At 54.8% G+C, this 20,347-nt stretch overlaps 2 protein-coding genes across 3 annotated transcripts; both read left to right on the top strand.

Annotated features, from left to right (window-relative positions):
* Positions 1-276: 276 nt before the first annotated feature.
* TRIM17 (tripartite motif containing 17) lies at positions 277-4,600 on the top strand. The gene is given in 9 exon segments (XM_037001963.2): positions 277-632; positions 634-697; positions 1,063-1,161; positions 1,360-1,468; positions 1,471-1,586; positions 2,841-2,863; positions 2,953-3,053; positions 3,346-3,735; positions 3,738-4,600. Coding segments are annotated over 9 exon segments (1,410 nt in total). The 3' UTR covers positions 3,890-4,600.
* Positions 4,601-4,615: 15 nt separating this feature from the next.
* Positions 4,616-12,874, top strand: TRIM11 (tripartite motif containing 11). Of its 2 annotated transcripts, XM_073221081.1 has the most exons (7): positions 4,616-5,428; positions 7,229-7,324; positions 7,714-7,944; positions 10,744-10,766; positions 10,849-10,949; positions 11,370-11,885; positions 12,501-12,874. In XM_073221081.1, exons 1-7 carry the CDS (start codon positions 5,021-5,023, stop codon positions 12,590-12,592), a joined length of 1,467 nt encoding a protein of 488 aa, XP_073077182.1. In that variant the 5' UTR covers positions 4,616-5,020; the 3' UTR covers positions 12,593-12,874. The 2 variants fall into 2 exon arrangements, with proteins under 2 accessions (XP_073077182.1, XP_017524895.1); XM_017669406.3 differs by having other exon boundaries at positions 4,619-5,428; positions 11,370-12,874.
* Positions 12,875-20,347: the final 7,473 nt, after the last annotated feature.

Below are 20,347 nucleotides of genomic sequence, written 5' to 3' on the forward strand. Positions count from 1 at the left end.
CTCTTTGTCCTCCTTTCCTTCATGTTGTTAAAGTAAAACTGATTCTGGCACTTGTTAAAACGCTAAGGAAGACTATTCATAGTCATATCGACTATGCAACAGCAGAGGGAGATGGGGTGGGGGAGGGGGGTGTCACCCCCACAGTGCAGCAGCCAAGGAGCAGGGCCAGGGGTCAGTGAAGTAAAGTCACTGGGGGACACGGGGAGGGGTTCTCCTGCCATAAGAGCTCAGAGCTCCCAGCAAAGGGTGTGGAAGACTGTCCCTTCCCCAGGAGCCATGGATGCTGTGGAACTTGCCAGAAAGTTGCAGGAGGAGGCCATCTGTGCCATCTGCCTGGACTACTTCACCGACCCAGTGATGACCACCTGTGGCCACTTCTGCCGCAAGCTCTGGCTGACCTGGGAGAGGGCCAAAGGCAGGAAGGGGAGCAGGAAGTGCAGGGGCTCCTTCCCCTGCCCTGAGTGCCGTAAGCTGTCCCCCTAGAGGAACCTGCGGCCCAACCGCCTGCTGACCAAGGTGGCAGAGATGGCTCAGCAGCACCCCAGCCTGCAGAGCCAGGACCTGTGCAAGGTGCACCAGGAGTCACTCAAGCTCTTCTGCGAGGCAGACCAGAGCCCCATCTGCATGGTCTGCAGAGTCCCGGGAACACCGGCCCCACAGCGTGGTCCCCATTGAGGAGGCTGTGCAAGAGTACAAGGTGGTCTGGGGCAGGGGCACAGGGAGGCTCCACTGCAAACCTGTGTAGGAGAGCATGTCAGGCAGAAGCAGGGGCATAACAAACAGCCATGGGTGCAGGCCGCACAGAGGGTGGTCTCACTTCCCAGGAGCTTCTGCTTGTAGTTGGATAAGGGGAGTCCTGGGTTGGAGAAGGCTTCTCTGCAGTTGGTAATTCTCAGTTGCCTGAAGCTCAAAATAATTCTCCTGTTAAAGAGGCACATTTTGTGGCAGCCTAGTTCCTTCCCTGGTACACCCTCAGGATGGTCTTTCAGGTGGAGCCACCATCTGGATACAGCAGTGTTGGGGGACACTGATGCGAGGTCCTGCCGTCCATGTGTGCCACAGTTGAAGCTGGAGAAGGACCTGGGGAGCCTTCAGGAGGAGATGGCAAAGACCGAAGAGCTGCAGGCCAGGGAGAAGGAGCCATGGCCAAGTGGCAGGCAGGTGCTGGGGGCCATGGGGTCACACACAGAAGCTGGGTGATGCGCGGCCCACCAGGCTCTGGTTCACCCAGGTCCTCGCCCTGCTGGGTCAGCCAGTTTGGGGCAAGGGATGGTCACCGGGCCTGGGGAGATGTGCCAGCCTTCCAGGGGTGATCCCCAAGCCGGTGCAGTGCAGCCTCCACCTGGCCTCCCACAGAAGGCAGTGACGGAGTAGAGGCAGTGCATCCTGGCAGAGTTTGAGAAAATGGCAGTCTTTCTGGTGGAGGAGGAGCAGCACCTCCTCCAGGGCCTGAAGGAAGAGGAGGAGGAGATGCAGCCAAACTGTGTGGGTGCTCAGCCGCCCTGGACCAGCAGCACCACTCCCTGAAGAAGTTCCTGCTGCAGCTGGAGGACAGGATGGAGCGCGAACCACTGGAGATGCTGCAGGTAAGAGCGCACCTGCTCACCCGATGGGGGGCTGGACCTCAGGGTGCTCACATGGCGCAGGTGAGGGGAGCCGTGGGAGCTCTGGCCCAGGTGTGGTCAGGTGGGCTGACCCACAGGAGTAAACACAAATGACAAACACAGAAGGCTCAGTCAGCTCAGGCTGCTTAACAAACACCACCGGCAGGCTGCTCAGACAGACATTTATCCTCCACACCCTGGAGGCTGAACTCAGATCAGGTGCTGGCAGGCTGGTTCCACCTGGAGCCTCTCTCCTGGGCATGTAGACACTGCCTTCTCCCCGTTTCCCCACATGGCTGTCCCTCTGTGTGTGTCTGTGTCCTGATCTCTTATGTGGAGCCCAGTCTTATGGGATCAGGGCCACCCTGGTGACTTCATTTTACCGTACTCATCTCTGTAAAGGCCCATCTCCACACACAGTCCCACCCAGAGGTCGGGGGTGATGGCTCCAGCATGTGGACTTGGGGGACACAGTCAGCCCATGACAGGTAGACAAATACGCATTCCCCTCCCAGCCCTGGGAGGTGGCCCACGTGGTGATGTGGGGCAGGGGCCAGGACAGCCACCATGACTTGACAGGCTGGAGTAAGCCACATGGTGGGACCAGAGAAGGTGCAGCCAGCCTGCTGTGGTGGGGCCCACCCACCGAGGAAAGCCCCCTGAAGGTGGTGGGTTACATCAGTCTACAAGGGGGAAGCTAGTTCATTGAGCGTGAGCAGTGACAGAATTCACAGCAAACTACACTACCCGCACACGTGAGTCTGTCAGGCTGAAGCCAGTGCCAGGCCCATGTGTGTCCTGGCATGGCCCCTTTAGCGCCTGTTGTCCTGACCTCCTGTGGGTTTTGCCCCCAATAAGAAGTGTCCTTCAGATAATAGGTTACGAAGTCCCCTTGACTTTGGGGAACACTCTTCTATTAAAAAGTAAGCCATTCACACCCTGACTTGTGACCCACTGGCAGCTGGGACCTGCAGTGCAAAAGGTACCATCCAGTCTCCCCACGCCTTTACTGTAGGTTGTGGGTGGGACAGATTCCTGGCCCAGCAGACAGCAGCACATCAGACTCGTAGGAGTCCTGTGAGGCCAAGGGATGGGGGTCCAACCTGGAGACAGGAAACAGGCACGGAACACACCAGAAGCCCCTCTAGGTCTGGTGGCCAGAAGTGTAGACTGGGGACACTTGGGGCACCTGATTCCTGGGGGTGCCTCTGGAACTCTCCCTCCTGTTTTTGGCAGGATAAGAAGAAACCCCTGGGCAGGTACATGGCCCCTGTGGTGGAGGCAGTGATGGGCACAGGGGGGCCTCTGCATAGGGCCAAGGGGACAGTGAGACTTCTGTCCACTGGAGGAGGGACAGCCTGAGTGTACAGTACCCAGAGGCCATCCCCACTGTGCTGAGGACGGTCTGCAGGGTCCCAGGACAAATAGAGGTGCTCAAGAATTTCCAAGGTAAGTGAGGGCTCAGGTACCCAGCAAGCCCTGCCCCAGCACTCACTCAGGCAGCAGCCCCCAGCTGGGGTCCTGAGCTTTCTGGGATGTTCACTCTGTCCCTGCTCCCAGAAGAGGCTCTCGTGATACACTCTTCTGATAAGTGTCAAGGTGCTCAGAAAGCCCCCCAGCCCCCATCTCCTAAGCACTGCCAGGGTGGACATTTGGGTGTAGGTCAGGCAGTGACTTAGCTGCGGTTACCCCAGGGAGGAGGGGGGTTACTCAGCCCCCTCCTCCCTGGGCCTGTCTGCAGAGGATGTGGTGCCTAACTCTGCCACAGCGTACCCCTACCTCCTCCTGTACAAGAGCCTCCTGAGGCAATACCTGAGCACCCCACTGGACAGCATGCCCCAGAGCAAGGACAGGTTCCTGGCCTAGCCCTGTGCGGTGGGCCAGGAGACCTTCTCCTCTGGGAGGCATTACTGGGAGGTGGGCATGGACCTCACCGGAGATGCACTGTGAGACCTGGGTGTGTGCAGAGATGTGAGCCGGAGGGACAGGGTCCCTAAGTCCCCCGAAAACGGGTTCTAGGTGGTGCAGCTGTGCAAAGGACAGAAGTACATGCCCTCAGCAATTATCCCAAACCCCATCACACTGAGCAGGCCCTCAAGCCACGCGGGCATCTTCCTGGACTTTGAGGCAGGGGGGTATCCTTCTACAAGGTCAAGGACGGGGCCCACCTGCACACCTACTCCCAGGCCGCCTTCTCTGGGCCCTTGCTGCCCTTCTTCTGCCTCGGGACCCCCAAATCAGGCCAGATAGTCATCTCTACAGTGACCCTGTGGGTGAAGGGATAGGGGTACAGGGGGGAGCTCCGGAGTCCGTGTTCCTCTGGAACATGAGGTCATACTGCTGCCCAGCTCATCTCGGGTGGAGCATTTGAAAGTCATTAGCTGTGTAGGGCGGTTTCACAAAAGGCGAAATATAACCATGATTAAAGCTTAAACGTTGAAACTACAGTCCCAGATGCTTCATAGAGGAAACTTCAGGAAGCCCCCGTTTCACAGTGGGTCGATTTCTAAATACATACGTGCAGCGGTTTCCCACCTCTTTACCCCACTTGGGCATAATGTCCACTCGCTCCTCCCTGCGTCCGGTTAATGCATGCACAGCCACCGCCTCAGGTGTCCACCTTCTTCATCCAGAAATTCCATGTTTGTGCCCTTCCCAGGGGAAGACGGCAAAGCAAGACTTTTCAAATTGAATCTCTAAAACACTTAGAGCTGTCCACCCCATCCCTTCCCACCCGTAAAGCTGCACGTGGAGGGGTAAGGATCTTTGGGGCTGGGGGGACGGTCTCTTTGCAGCCCCCCACTCCCCCCGTTTCAAGCGCTTTAATAAACCTGGAAGCGGTGTCAGCACCTCAGAAACTCCAGCCAGTACACCCCCATCTCAATAAAGCCTGAGTCTCTCGTTCTGACCGTGCCAGCCCGGGCGCCTGAGGACACCGGCCCCTGGGCAGCGGGAGCGCTGGGTTCGACATGGTGCTCACCCCCGCCACCGTGTCCTCGCAGTTGCTGGGCTGCGGAGCCCAGTGACCGTGCGGCACTCCCCAGTGGCCCGGGCCCTGCACCCCATTCTCCCCGGACCCGAGGGAGAGGTGGGCTGCACGACCCCAGAACGCCCCGGAGCTGCCAGCGCGAGCACGCCGGAGGCAGCGACCACTCCAGGTCCGCGAGCGAGCCCACACCATCACTGCCTGGCCCGCGGGCCGCGTGACCGGCTGCGGCCAATCCGGCGCTAAAGCGGGTTGATCCAAAAAAAAAAAAAAAAAAAAAGACCAGCTGCTTCCTGCTTCCGGCCGCGGCTCCTCTTCCTGCTTGCGTCCCGGAGCCGTGCGCCCTGGGGTTCTGAACCCCGCGTCCCCGGAGCCGTGCGCCCCGGAGCCACCGCCTCGCGACCCTGCAGCCCCCGCGCACCCCGGCACCATGGCCGCCCCCGACCTGTCCACCAACCTCCAGGAGGAGGCCACCTGCGCCATCTGCCTCGACTACTTCACCGACCCGGTGATGACCGACTGCGGCCACAACTTCTGCCGCGAGTGCATCCGGCGCTGCTGGGGCCAGCCCGAGGGCCCGTACGCCTGCCCTGAGTGCCGCGAGCTGTCCCCGCAGAGGAATTTGCGGCCCAACCGCCCCCTCGCCAAGATGGCCGAGATGGCGCGGCGCCTGCACCCGCCGTCGCCCGTCCCGCAGGGCGTGTGCGCCGCGCACCGCGAGCCGCTGGCCGCCTTCTGCGGGGACGAGCTGCGCCTGCTGTGTGCCGCCTGCGAACGTTCCGGGGAGCACTGGGCGCACCGCGTGCGGCCGCTGCAGGACGCCGCCGATGACCTCAAGGTGCGCGCGGGGTTGGGGAAGGGGCCTCCCAGACGGGCCCGAGGCCGGTGATGGGGTGTCGCCAGCCGCCCTGGGGCTGAGGGGTCGCGGCCTGGGCCGGAGCTGAGGGGTAGAGGAAGCCGGCTCTGGTCCCCAGGTGGGTGGGCACGTGTGATTGACCAGTGTCGGGATAGAGCCCAGAGTGGGGAGAGAACCCCAGGTGACGTGGGGACCACCTCTGCCGTCCGACATGCTAGGGTCAGCGCCGCTTGGATCCCTGGCTGAGCTGCCTTGTTTTTCTTCTCCGGATATGTTTCCCTGAAATTTGCTGATTGAGTAGAAACAGGTGAAGCAGAGGCCTCACTTGGGGTCTCAGAATTGCAGCCAGAGCCCAGATCCTGGCAGCAACCAGAAGTGCCCACCTGCATGGGGAAGCAAGGGGTTTTTATGAGGAAGGGTAGCGTGGCAATTTCATGACCTGGGTAGAGGCGGAGGAGAAGTACTGGTTGGGGCTGACAGGCTGAGCTGTTTGATTAATGCTGAATTTGACTGATTTTTTGGTGCCACTGACTGAAACTAGCCCTAGTGAGCCTGTGTTAGCCACCCGACCTCCATGAAGTCCACATTGACAGTTTTGTTTATGTGTGGTTTATGAGGATACCAGTTGCTCTGTTGATTTTATGAGCAATTGCTTGTAACAAATGACTGTTTCTGGCCTGATTCAAAAGCTCTTTCTGCCTTGGTTAAAAGTTAGAAAAGGAAAATAGAACTTCAGAATGCAGTCTGTCATGTCCAGAGATTTTACACAATTCCAAGAATTCAAGGCAACCCCAGCACTTCCTCTGCTGAGTGCCTCGGGGCAAACACTCACCCGGCCCACCTGGTTCACCTGGCAGTCTGCATTTCCTCACTGGCCTGTTGAAGGGTTTGCTCCTGGAACCAGAGATAATGAGGACGGCAGCAGCATCTTTCAAAACCTTTTGAATGCAGATTGCATTTGTGGGCAGTAGGGTGTGTCTGCTGAGTTCACCAAGTATTGTCTGTCATTGTCTCAGAACAAGCTTTTGGGATGCCAGAATAAACCTGTGCCCCGACCATGTCAGTGGACTTGTCCTGACATGGATTCCTGTGTTTTTTCTTCTCACTTTGAAGTATAGCACATAAGCAGGAATGTTCACTCCTGTGTCAACCCAGCAGGCCTGCATTCCTATCACTGAGCACCCTGCTCGCAGGAAGTGACTGTCAGGGCAGAGAGTGACTAGCAGCTCTCCTGAGGACCCTCCTGGCTGACCTGATAAAGTTCTATGGGCCAGCACTCAACCCTTTGTATTGTAGAGGAAGAAAGATCTTTTCATGTATCCTGTTAGGTTTAGTGACTGTGGTTTGCAAATTAAATTGACAAAGGACAGATTAACTGGTGAAAAGGCATATTTTATCAGTCAAATTTTATGTGACAAGGGACAGAAAAGACAGGGACTTGTATAACATTTTAGCAAAGGATGAAAAGTTGTTGGGGGGAACTAGGAAATAGAAAAGGGAGACTAACAAAAAGTCAGGGTTATGTGAGCACGGTTGTTTAGGCAGACTCATCTCAGTGTCCACGACTCCTTCAGACTGTGTGCCAGGCCTTGTGGCTTTCCCAGGTGCCATGCGGGTCGAAAACAGTTGACATGAACAGTCAAGACCAGAACTGAGGGGGCTGCATAGAAATATGCTCCATCCGGGCAACGGGCCAGCTTTAGTGGTCGTGGTAGCGGGTGGGGGCCTGCCCAGAGGCCCGGCCCAGCAGAAGTCCCTCTGACTGGCCTCGCCTCCTTGCAGGTGAAACTGGAGAAGTCCCTGGAGCATCTTCGCAAGCAAATGGAGGATGCTCTGCTGTTCCAGGCCCAGGCTGAGGAGACCTGTGCCCTGTGGCAGGCAGGTGGCTGGGAGGCAGGGGGCTCCAGGGTCCCCACCATGGGACACCGCATTTTACACTGCAGCTGGGTGGAGGAAGGGGGCAGGCACAAGGGGCAGGGAGGGATGAATGTCAGGGGCCCAGGTGGCGGGTTTGCATGTCAGGGGCAGTAGGGAATGGGGAGGACCAGATGTGTGAGATCCCAGGTGGAGGGTTCAGGGGTCAGGGAAGGATGAAGTATGGAGGACCATGGGTCGTGGATTTTGGGGTCAAGAAGGGTTGGAGTGTGGACTTTGGAGGGCCCCAGGTGCTGAGTTAGGAGATCTGGGAGTGGTGGATGTGTGGACCCAGGTGGTGGATGAGGGTCAGTGTGGCCCCAGGCACTGAGCAGTCCCTGCGGCCCCTACAGAAGATGGTGGAGACCCAGCGACAGAATGTGCTGACGGAGTTTGAGCGGCTGCGCCGGCTGCTGGCAGAGGAGGAGCAGCGGCTGCTGCAGCGACTGGAGGAGGAGGAGCTGGAGGTGCTGCCCCCGCTGCGGGAGACAGCGGCCAGGCTGGGGCAGCAGAGCGCCCAGCTGGCTGAGCTCATTACCGAGCTGGAGGAGCGCTGCCAGCTGCCCGCACTGGGGCTGCTGCAGGTGAGCCGGGCTCCTGGGGTCAGCACATGAGGGAAGCCACAGGCAGAGTAGGCTGTGAGACTGTGTCCTTGCCCACCCTGCCCCAGCCTGAGATGAGCAGGGAGTTGGCAGGTGGCTCAGGTACAGCTGCCCAGGTGTGACTGCAGGTCCTGTGGACACGGTGCCACCCGGGCAGTGATTATGAATCCCGAATCCCAGCAAGAACTGCTCTTAGTGCCTGTCCTCGAGCCCAGGACTGGCCGGGCTGCTGATGGTGGCGTTCGGGATCCAGTGCCTGTGGGTCACAGCTGCCTCCGGGACTGAGAGGAAAGGCTGGCAGTTATTCTGTAGGGTTCCCGCATCTCCCAGTGTAGCCCTGAGAACCGGCCTGGCTTGTGGCCCCTGGTCTTCGTGCAGGGGGAGGGAGATTGCACTTGCGTTGCCCCGAGGGCCTCCTGTGGGAGGTGACCCTGCTTGCAGCCACATTGCTGAACTGATCTTCAGGGACCAGGAGGAAGATCCTGGCTGCCCTTCTGGGCTTTGAACTTGGTCCTTTGGCCTTTGCTGAGCCATCAAGAAGGTCTCAGCATGGGACACAGGAGGAGCCCTCAGCAGGCATCTGGCAGGGATTGAGGGCCCTGGGCAGAAATAGGCTGTGCTCAGTAAGTCAGGGGCCAGGGGCCAGCCAGGAGGTGCAGGGGAGTGAATGGTGCTGGAGGAGCCACAGGAGTGGACCCTCAGGAGGGGGAAGGGTCGGTTATGGAGGGGTTATGGGTGAAATGTGACTCAGGTCTCAGCAGAGCTGTCCCATTGGGTGGGTGGTCTCTGCTGGCCTGGCTGCATTTCATACCCCTAGTGGAGTGGCCGCCTTCCCTTTGCTGCCCCTACCTGCTCCCCACTGCCCCCCACCAGCTCCCTGCTGCCCCTTACCCATCCCCTTCTGCCCTCCTGCTCCCCACTTCTTCCACCTGCTCCCTGCTGCCCCCACATCAGCTCCCCCCCGGTGTCCCCCTGCCTGCTCCTCACTTCCTTCCCCCCTCCCCACCTGCTCTTGCCTCCTGCCCCTGGTCTCTGCAGGCCTGCCAGGTCTGCTGGATGGCGACAGAAGGACCTCCCCACCCAGTCCTCCCGTCTCCTGTCCTCAGGCAGCAGTAAGGCCTGTCATGTGGAGAGTGGGGGAGAGCGGCTCCGGGCAGTGCCTTGCATATTGTGGATAAGGGAGGTTGGGGGTCCTTCACACCCAGTCCACAGCATCAGGTGGGAAGCCTGCTGGAGGTAGTGCCCAGCCAGGTTCCCACACCTGGTGGGGGTGGATGGCCCACAGCCCATGGACAGAGTGGTGAGGGTGTGGGTGACTTACAGGAGCCCCCACCTCTACCCCCCGGTCCCAGCTTCCCCTCCAGGCCTCTGCTGTGGCCAGGTGGTCTCTGCAGAAGCCAGCCCCCTTGCCTCACGGTCCAGGCCCCCCACCTGACTCTAGAGGCAGGGAAGGGCCTTGCTCTGTCCCTCTCATGCTGCACTGCCCCTCACCAGCTGTGTCCACATGAGCCAATGCTGAGTGGGCCAGGCTCTGTGACAACCCAGACCTCCCGTCCACTTCCCCACACCCCTGGGGTGGGCCACCCACCCCAGCACAATCACTAAGGGTAGCTCTTCTGTTGTGCATGCAGCCAACACCAGCCTCCTTTCCCAGGCCACCACCCCCAGGGAACCCTTCTTGGGTGTCAGAATCCCATGTCTCCTTTTTCCTTTGAGGCCTGGCATGTCTTGTCCCCACACACATAGAATCAACCTCTTTTGTGTGGGTAAAACCCACACTTGAAAGAAACCCTTGTGGGGCACTGTGTCTTACTGACCTCTGTGTCCTGGGGCCTGGCCTGGCAGCTGATGCCTGGGGTAGGGAGACCCCCCCACCCCCGCCAACATGTGCTATTTGTTCAGCTGGTCGTGTGGTCCAGGCCTATGCACTGTGGGATTGCCATCTAAAAATACAACACTGAGCCATGTGCTGTAGGAGGCAGTCTCCCAGATAATTGAGTGTCTCGGCCAGCTCTGGCTGTGTAACAAACACCACAGGCAGGCTGCACAACACATTTATGCTCCCCGTCCTGGAGCTGGACTCCAAGACCAGGTGCCAGCAGGGCTTGTCCCTCTCAGGGCCACTCTCCTGGGTAGGTGGACACCTCCTTCTCCCTTTGTCCCCATATGGCTGTCCCTCTATGTCTGTCTGTGTCTTGATCTTATAGGGACCCAAGTCCTGCTGGATCAGGGCCACCCTCCTGACCTCATCTTACCTTACTCACCTCTGTAAAGGCCCATTTCCAAACATAGCCCTGCTCTAAGTTCTGGGGGTGAGGGCTCCCAGCATGTGGATTTGGGGGACACAGCTCATGAGGGGCAAATGCTCTTGTGTCATTATGGGGGAGGGGAGCATCTAGGTGGAGAGTCCTCACCTGGGAGGTGGGGTGAGTTGGGACTTAAGGTGGCAGAGGGTGCAGGCTGGCAGGGGTGCCTGCAGGCAAGGGCAGGCAGGTGAGTGGTTTGAGCAGGTGAGGCCCCAGATAGCCAGGTGCCAGGGGGCAGGAAGCGCTGGGTTGGTCAGCCATAGTCAGACATCCCATGCCCCAAAAGCATGTGGGACCTGGTTGGATCTGGCTGCACAGAGAGCCTTTCCCCAGGGTCTCCACGTCTGAGAACTGCTCAGGGTGGCTTCTGACTGTGTGCATCCTGCAGAGGGGTCAGAGCCAGGATTTGGGGTGCACTAGCATGTGGGGCTCAGGACGGGGGGTTGGGCACTGACGCTGCGTGTCTCCCCCACAGGACATCAGAGATACCTTGCACAGGTAGGAGCCCTACATTTCCCTGGGAAGGTGGGCGGGGGGCAGGGTGGGGCCATGGGGGGTGACGTCTGAGGTGTACCCCCAGGGTCCAGGACGTGAAGCTGCAGCCGCCCGAGGTGGTGCCCATGGAGATGCGGACGGTATGCAGGGTCCCAGGGCTGGTGGAGGCCCTGCGGAGGTTCCGAGGTGGGTGTCTGCTGGCAGGTGTGGCAGGTCTGGGGGAGGGCAGGCCTGGGGACCCAGATCATGGAGGGGAATCCACACCCAGGCTACTGGCTGGTGCAGTGGGAAAAGTGGAGGTCAGGCCTCTTATCTGAGGTGCCCAGATGCCACAGCACCCACATGGACCTTGGCCCAAGGGGCCTGGAGAGTTTGTGGGATCAGAATGCACACACCGCAGTCTGGGGACCAAAAGGTTTGTTAGCACAGAGGAGGGTGGATCTGGAGGAGGTGCTGACTGCTTTCTAGAATGTTCCGAGTTGCACCTGAAGCAGTTTAGGTGATGTTTCTGGGAGGGTGCTAGGTCTTGGCAGCCAGTGGCTCCAGTGGCTGCGAGTGTGCATGGTGTGACAGACGGCCCCAGGGTGACCCCTGCTCTGTCTGCAGGGGATGTGACCCTCGATCCCGACACTGCCAACCCTGAGCTGCTCCTGTCGGAGGACAGGAGGAGCGTGCGGCGGGGGGACCTGCGGCAGGCCCTGCCTGACAGCCCCCAGCGCTTCGACCCTGGGCCGTGCGTGCTGGGCTGTGAGCCCCTCACCTCAGGCCGGCACTACTGGGAGGTGGAGGTGGGCGAACGGGTCAGCTGGGCCCTGGGCGTCTGCAGGGAGAATGCCAACCGCAAGGAGAAGGGTGAGCTGTTCGCCGGCAATGGCTTCTGGATCCTGGTGTTCCTGGGCAGCTGCTACACCTCCTCAGAGCGCGCCTTTGCTCCCCTGCGAGACCCGCCCCGCCGCGTGGGCATCTTTTTGGACTACGAGGCTGGGCATCTGTCCTTCTACAGTGCCACTGATGGCTCACTGCTGTATGCCTTCCCCGAGACACCATTCTCAGGGACTCTGCGGGCACTTTTCTCCCCTTTGTCCAGCAGCCTGACCCCTATGACCATCTGCAGGCTGAAAGGTGGGCCTGGCGATGTGCTGACTCCCCATTGAACGGGCCTGGCACTGGGTCTTGGAGCCCCTTGGAAAACCCGGGCCGAGGGTGTGTGTCCTCAGGGCCCCAGGAAGCAGGCATAGTGCTTCTGGGGTGTACATAGCAAAACCAAACTCTGTTACCATCACTCCTGGGAAGCTGTGTTCAGGGCTGGCTATGTCCTCTACCAGGGTGACTCTCCAGGCCTTCATGTGTCAAAACCTCATTCCCCAGCACATAGCTGCCCCTAGCCAGGGTCTGAAGTGCAGCACCTGCTGAACTTCCTCGGTCTACAGCCTGAGCTGCCAATGGTCCTGGGCTGAGCCTCAAGAAAGCTGCCTTCTGGAAGTCTGAACTTGCCAGAATTTGCCAGCCTTTCTGGGGTCTGGCCTTCAAATGGGGCTGGATGTGGTTCCCCAGGATTAATTTGGTGCAGTGGGGTCCTCAGGAGAGGTGAGGTGGGAATGGTCAGAGGAAGGGAGCTGGGTGTAGAGCTGATCAGTCAAGAGGCTGGGTAAGCAAGATGTATGGTCCCCTAAGTGCAGACCACACAGGGCTTCTGGCAGATGCTCTCAGCCTGTCTGAATCTCCCCTCCCTTGCAGAGGTGTTGCTGGCCAGAACAGTGGGCCTGAAGGTGAGCATATGCTTAGAAATGACTCCTGTAAGCTCACAGCTTCCATCTGAACAGCACTGAGAAAGAGAGCTGGTGTTGCCTCACAAACACTTTGTGGGCCTGGGGGGCTGTCCCAAGCCCAGAAGCCAGAGTCTCCAGCCCCTGGTTGCTCATGCCCTCCCTGGGGGAGGAGGCAAGACTGCAGGGGGCCTCCTACTTAGAGTCTGGAATTCGTTTTTGCTCTAAGTATTGGCACTTCTCTGCCCTTGTTGAGAAAGTGTGGTGTGGCATCTCTGCACCCCCCCCACTTTTATTTATTGTAAGGACTGTTCTCAGAGTAAATAAACTAGCCTTTATCTCTAAGCAGCTTTCTTTAAAGGGGGAGTGGGCTGGCCCAGGGGAGGGAATGCAGAGGGATGCTCCTGGCATTGGGGACACAGCTGCTGCCCCCAGACAGGCAGGCCCCCAGGAGCTGTGTCGTTTGCTCAACACATGTGTTCATTTCACAGAACACTTCCCTTGGTCCAGTGTTCAACTGCTAGATTCCTTCACATTTTGTACACAGGGAATATTTTCTCAGTTGAGTCAGGCCTGGCCATTTTTCTGGCTGAGGAAATATTCCTATCTCCTTGTCCTAATCAACTGCCCACTGCTTTGCTTCCCATTGGTTCTGAGGATACAGGTTGGTTACATCCTGGGGAAGATCTGCCCTTTCAAAGTTTGGGGCTAACACGGGGGCCACCAGGAACCCAGCCAGTGGGACAGCCTTGTAGGTGACAGTATAACAAGCACACACCCACACCCAGTGCACCAGGAGTGATGCCTCTGGCTACAGCTTTAGGACAGAGCTGGACGCTAGCAGAGGAGAGGAAAAAGCATTTTCTCTGTGTGGTTCTGACTTGGCTGAGATCCCGGTAATGAAAGATTAAGGAGAAAAGGAATCAGGTTTAATAAAGTGTACATCCTGCATATGTGGGAGATACTGTGGGAAAGGAGTAACTCAAAGCAGTGGTTTAGAACTCTGGCTTGTACAGCCTTTTCCACCAAGAACCTGTCTGGAGAAATGACAGGAAAAGCAGTGTTAGGCTTCACAGGTGCCTGAACACAAGGCAGGTGACATAATGACAGGTGAAGGCTAGTTAGAATTATGCAGATGCCCTGGCATCCTCTCCAGGCCATAGGGTCCGGGTTGCCTTCTGGGTGGAGGGGGAAAGCCCCCTCTAAGTGTATGTCCTGCTTTTAGGCATGGAAAGGGGGGCAGAGCTTTTATGTATCTGCTGCTTCTCACTACTAGCAGCGTGAAGTCATTATGTCAAAGGGATGTGTTTGGGGATGGGGGGAAGCAGGTTCTACACCACCAGTTAGGGGCTGTGAGATTCAGTGATGCAGTCGAAGGCACACACCCTGAGTTGCCCTGGAGATGGTCGACCTGCTGGCTTCAGGCCCCCACCTACTCTTGTAGGCAGTGGGGAGACCACAGCAAGCCCTGAACTGCTGCCCAGAGGCACAGTTTCTCACTAAGCAATGGGTAAGGACCAAAAGTGTGTCTGCAGCAGCCACTGTGTGCCCCCTACCAGGGCCGTGATGAGCCCTGCACCAGCAGTGGAGGCCAGCACTAGCCTCAGGGGCGCCCTTGACGCACCATAAAGCAGGGTTGGAAGGGGAGCAAGCCAGGTGTGCACAGGGGTGTCGGGATCTGTGAGGGTATTGGAACCTGCCGGGTTTCTCGGGGCTGGCAGAGAGCCAGGGGCAGGGCTGTGATGACTCTGATACATTTAGCATTGGTGAAATGGTGAAAAAATTTAAAATGAAGCCCACCCTGCTGGGCTAGGTGGGTGGTCTCTGTGATGTCTTTTCCTTCCACTGATTGTGCCATCGCATGGCATGTGCTGTAGCCACAGTGCTGGCTGAAGAGACAAAGCCTCCGTCTTCTCTTGTTTCCACGCTTTCCAGAACTTAGCACATCCAACCTAACAGCAAGTCTTGAGGTAACATCCCCTCTCGCACCTGAGACAACAGCGGTGTGAGGGGCTTGAGGCAGGCCAGGTCTACTGGGACAGAGCTGGGGTCTCAGTCCAGTTTACCGAGGCCTGGTTTTCACCCCCAGTCTTGCCTGTAAACCTATTATTCGTAGATTTCAGAGACCATGGGCTGAACCGGGAGCAGCGCACACTGGTCATTGCCGGTGCGTGTAGTCCATAAAGTGCAGTCTGGCTGGTACCTGCAGGGGAGGACCCAGCCCAACCACACCCCATGGGTCCTCCAGTGTCCCGACATCCTGGGGATTGTTCTGGGGACCCCGCGCTTATCCACATCGGCTGCACCTGGGGCCTAGAGCCGGAGGGTCTTGTGGGGAATTCCATCCCACCTGTGCTGAAGCGTGGGGACCTTGGGGGACTGAGGAGAGGTGTGCGGATGCGAGGGGTCCCTGGGCATGCGCGGGCTGCGGGCATGTGGTGATGGGCACAGGTGGGATGAAGTCCTCCATCTTGCACCCTCAGTCCCCCATGCGTCCCCATGCCATTGTACACCCCGAGACCCCCATCACTCCCGCGCATCGAGCGCCCTCTCCGCAGTGCCCTGATACACAGTGCCTCCAGTCCCCAGTGCCCTTCTACAACAAGCCTACATCCCTCCGCGCAGCTGGTTTACACTTCACACATTCCCCATATCCTGCCGCAACCCCTGCCCTTCCAGGTGCACCCACGTGTCCCTATTACCTCCCTGTTCCCCATGCTCCTGTCCCCTACGTCCACTGATTGCTGCCTTCTGTGCTTACCCCCTTCCCCACCACAGGTCCCCCCAATGCCCCCTCCTCTGCTGGCATCCCACTTTGCCTCCCAGCACCCACCTTAGCCCTCTGCCCCTGCCCAGGACGATGCTCTGGATCCTCCCTGCTGTGTCCAGAAACCCTCCTCTCCTGACTACTCTTATTTTTTGTGACAACTTTATTGTGGTATAATTTTCACACAAAATCCAGCTATCCTCTTGTTGGACTGACCCTTTTATCATTATGTAATGTTCTTCTTTGTCTCTTGTTACTTTTGTTTTGAAGTCTATTTTGTCTGATACAAGTACTGAAACTCCTGCTTTTTTCTCCCTATTAGTTGCATGAAATATCTTTTTCCATCCCTTTACTTTCAGTCTGTGTATGTCTTTGGGTTTGAAGTGAGTCTCTTGTAGGTAGCATATAGACAGGTCTTGTTTTTTTATCCAGTCGTGACTCTATGTCTTTTGATTGATGCATTCAGACCATTTACACTTAGAGTGATTATCAAAAGGCATGTACTTGCCATTGCAGGTTTTTGTTTCATGGTTACCAAAAGTTCAAGGGTAACCCTTACTATCTAACAGTTTGATTTAACTCACTTAGTATGCTATTACAAACAAACCTAAAGGTTCTTTCCTCCTTTTTCTTCCTCCTCCATTCTTTATATGTTAGGTATCATATTCTGTACTCTTTGTCTATCCCTTGATTGACTTTGGGGGTAGTTGATTTGATTTTACATCTGCTTAGTAATTAATTGTTCCACTTTCTTTACCCTGGTGACAGCTATTTAGCCTTAGGAACACTTCCATCTAAAGCAGTCCCTCCAAAATACACTATAGAGGTGGTTTGTAGGAGGTAAATTCTCTCAGCTTTTGCTTATCTGAAAATTATTTAATCCCACCTTCAAACTTAAATGATAACCTTGCTGGGTAGAGTATTCTTGCTTTGAGGCCATTCTGCTTCATTGCATTAATTATATCATGCCACTCCCTTCTGGCCTGTAAGGTTTCTGTTGAGGAGTCCAATGATAGCCTGAATGGTTTTCCTTTGTATGTGATCTTTTTTCTCTCTCTAGCTGCTTTTAAAACTCTGCCCTTATCCTTGATCTTTGCCATTTTAATTATTATATGTTTTGGTGTTTCTTTCTTGGGTCCCTTGTATTGGGAGATCCATGCACCTCCATGGCCTGTTAGACTATCTCCTTCCCCAGATTGGGGATGTTTTCAAAAATTACCTCCTCAAAGACACTTTCTATCCCTTTTTCTCTTCGTCTTCTGGTGCCCTTATAATGCTAATATTGTTGTGTTTAGATTGGTCACACAGTTCTCTCAATATTCTTTCATTCCTAGAGATCCTTTTTCTTTCTGTGCCTCAGCTTCTTTGTATTCCTCTTCTCTATTTCTATTCCACTTACTGTCTCTTCTACTACATCTAATCTTTTAAATCCCTCCATTGTGTGTTTCATTTCATATATGAAATTTCTTAATGATTGAATCTCCATCCTAAATTTGTCCCTGAGTTATTGGATATTTTTCTGTACTTCCCTGAGTATGTTTATGATTTTTATTTTGAACTCTATTTGATGAGTTCAGTTTCACTTGGCCCTTTTTCTGGTGTTTGTGAGATTTTGGTTTGAACCAGGTTCCTTTGATGTTTCATATTTGTATGTGGCGCACTCTAGTGCCCATAAGCTCTAGTCTCTGGAGCTGCTCAGCCCCTGGAGTGATGTCAGGGGTCACAGGGGAGCGGCACTGGTGCCTGGGGGGAGGAAAGAGCTGTTTTCTGCTTCCTGACTGCAGTGTCTGTCTCCACTGTCAGAACCAGTGGGCCGAGCACACAGGTGTAAGCCTCTGTGCTTTGCGTTTGTAGCTGCCATAGGTGGGGCCTCCCTCTAGCTGGCCTGATGCCAGGGCAGGGTCTGCCAGTTTGTGAGTTGGTCCTGGCAGGACAGGAGGAAGACACAGCATGCTACATATCACAGTGGGGGGCCTTGGTTGAGTAGCCAGCCCAGGGGACAGAGCACCTGAAGCTCCTGAAAGTTCCCAACCTGCTGGGCAGAGCACGCCCAGACAACCTTGTCCACCTATCCCTTCTCCCGAGCAGCAAGCTCCGTGCAATCCTCACCCCTTCAGCAGCCCTCTCACTACTAGTAAGCCTCTCAGACCACCCGCCTTTCCTTTGTCCCAGAGTGGCTGGATGTGGATCCCTGTCCTCCACAAATGGCTGGAATCTCAGTCTCTCCAAGTATTCCTCCTATCTTAGCTTTCCAAAGATTAACCCCGCTAATCTCCAAAGCACCATGCAATGTAGGTTTGTGCTCCCAAAGCAGATTTCCAGGGCTGGGTGTTCAGCAGTCCTAGGCTTCCACCCCCTTCCCACTCCATTTCTCTTCCTCCCGCCAGTGAGCTGGGGTGGGGGATGGGCTTGGGTCCCACTGGATCAAGGCTTTGGTACCTTACACTGTTTCGTGAGGTCTGCTCTGTTCTCCAGTTGTATGCAGTCTGGAACAGCCTCCTTTCCTGTTGTTCTTTTAGGTTTAGTTGTATTAACTATATTTTCATATTACATGTGGTTTTGGGAGGAGTTCTCTGTCCCACCTTTCACACTGCCATCTTTAATCTGCAGCAACAGTACTGTTTTAATACATCTTTAAAGTTTTGCTGTTCTTGCAAAAAAGTCATCAGCTATTTATGCATGTTTGTATCTTCATAAGTGCAGTCCATTAATCCTTTCAGTGAGGTCTTGCAGCATCACTATTCCGCTAACACGTCTACTTTAAGCAGGGACTTCAAGGAGGTACACATGACTCCAGATTTGCCTCCACAGGGAGACCTTTTCTTCCCCCAGTCAAATAAGTGCCAATAAATGTTTCCACGTGGCTACTTTCGGGCTTAATACCCTAGCTTAGGACCATCATGAAATTTAGAATTATCATGTGTTACTTCTATTTTGCATAATTATTTTAAGTTTCGTGTTTTGTAATCTGTCAAACTTCTGTTAAAGCTATGTACCTAATAAGATGATCTCCAATTCTTATGATCTTGATAGTAGGGACTATAGGTCAGAAGTGCCTGAGAGTTCTTTCTCTGAACTTTCCTGCTATGCATTTTCCCTCTGACTGAGAACATGGCAGCCAGGAAAGGTCCCTATTGACACTAAGGGACAAAAACCACTAAACCTGACTCTTGATAACTATGCTTTCTGAGAAAGATGGGAAATATGAACATTAATAAAGGGAAACCTCACTGACATGGAGTCAGGCCAGCAGGGGGAGCTCTCACCATACCTCCTAAATCAGAGATCCCACCTGATTCGACACCTGCTTTAGCTACTTTACAACCCAGCAGGAGGAAGCATGGTTTTCACCTCCCACCTCCCTACAACAGCCCAGTCAGCAAGAGACTGTCACAACTCAGCCAATGAGAAGCCACAACATATGGGGCTCCCAGTTTCCTCCAATGGACTTTTTGCTTAGAACAGCCCTCCCAGTTCAGCCTTCTCTACAAAAGAGGATTCCTCTCTTTTGTTCTGGACATACCCATGGTTTTGCCATAGCTTGCTTCTGTATTACAATCTGCTATTCCTGAATAAATACATTTTTGCTGGCAAAATAAATGACTGTTTTATTTGTAAGGCTAACATTACATTTTAATATGATTGCCATTGGTGGTTGTAGAGATAGTAAGCTCATATTATGTAGTCATGTCTTTTTTGTGGTGGGAATAATTAATTTCTAGTCTCAGAAAATTTGATGATTATAATGCAGTATTGTTCTTTATTATATATTAACTATACTGTACATTGATCTCCAGGACTTACCTGCCTAGTAGTTACAGGTTATTACCCTGAACGACTTATTTCCTCTTTGCCTCCACCCACCCTAGCTCTTGATAAACCACCATTCTGCTCAGTTTTGAGAAGGTTGGCTTTTTTAGATTCCATATATAAATGAGATCATACAGTATTTACCTTTCTCTGATTCATCTCACTTAGAAAAATGCCCTCAGGGTCCTTTTGTGTTGTTGTAAATGGTAGAATTTCCTCCTTTTTGTGGATGAATTATGTCTCATTATATGTGCCACATCTTTTGTGCCCATTCATCAGTTGATGGGCATTTGGGTTTTTCCACATGCTGGTACTGTGACTAATGGGAGTGCAGATACTCTGACATCCAAACTGAAATTTATCAGCATTCACACCTAATGCATGCCAGGGGGACCCTGAGGGAAACTGAGTACCTCAGAGATGGCTTAAAATATTACAGTAGGTAAACAGCCAGACATGAGCATGGAAGGGGTGGGGACTTTGGCCAGTGTTTACATTCGGCTGGATGCCTACATCCTACACGTTCCATGTAGGCTGTTATCATGGGATAAGGGGAGAATACAGGTAACAGTCCAGCCCAAACTGGCTGGGTCCAACATGGAGGAGGAGTTGACCCAAACCTACTCCAAAATACATTATGCATTCATTAATACAGTAAATATCATACCTCCCTGTACCGTGATAGTTCTGATGAGAGCCAAATACAGCCAACAACTCCCCCACCCAGTGTGAGGGTGGAGCAAGCCCGAGCTCCCAGGAGACCCCACCCAATCCCTTTGAAACCCATCACCACTTAGTGAATATTCATCTCATATACATAAAAGGCTCCCTATTGTTTCCTCAAAGCAGCCCCCTCTGGGTCTGCCCCTACCCACCTCCCAGGTATGTACTCTCACTTTTCTTTAAACTCTTATTCTCCAAAATAAATCTTAAAGCTCAATCACTTTTTATGCCTCTTCTGGACTTCTTTCTCACAATGAGACCGAGGACCTGTCTCTGGTAACACCTTTTTGGCAATCACAAAGGGACCCAGCATGTTGAGCACCTCCCATAACTGGTGAGTCTGTAACTCAACCCCACCCTGGGGCTGGAGGGTATCTGTGTGTTTTCCTCTCCACACTTTCTCTCTGCCTCCCTTGTGCTGAAGGGCTATTCCAGCTTTGCCTGAGAGGTCATTTTCTTTCTTCTCTGACTCAGTCACACCCAGAGCTTCCAGCCTAACCCCTTCCTATTGGGGTGGC

The sequence above is a fragment of the Manis javanica genome, chromosome 14 (assembly GCF_040802235.1).
Source record: "Manis javanica isolate MJ-LG chromosome 14, MJ_LKY, whole genome shotgun sequence".
Lineage (NCBI taxonomy): Eukaryota > Metazoa > Chordata > Mammalia > Pholidota > Manidae > Manis > Manis javanica.

Excerpts from the sequence above, each read along its gene's own strand:
- TRIM11 (XM_073221081.1), top strand. The coding sequence starts at position 5,021 with ATGGCCGCCCCCGACCTGTCCACCAACCTCCAGGAGGAGGCCACCTGC. Across the intron at positions 7,325-7,713 it reads AGACCTGTGCCCTGTGGCAG|AAGATGGTGGAGACCCAGCG; the intron begins GCAGGTGGCTGG and ends CGGCCCCTACAG. Across the intron at positions 7,945-10,743 it reads CCGCACTGGGGCTGCTGCAG|GACATCAGAGATACCTTGCA; the intron begins GTGAGCCGGGCT and ends TCTCCCCCACAG.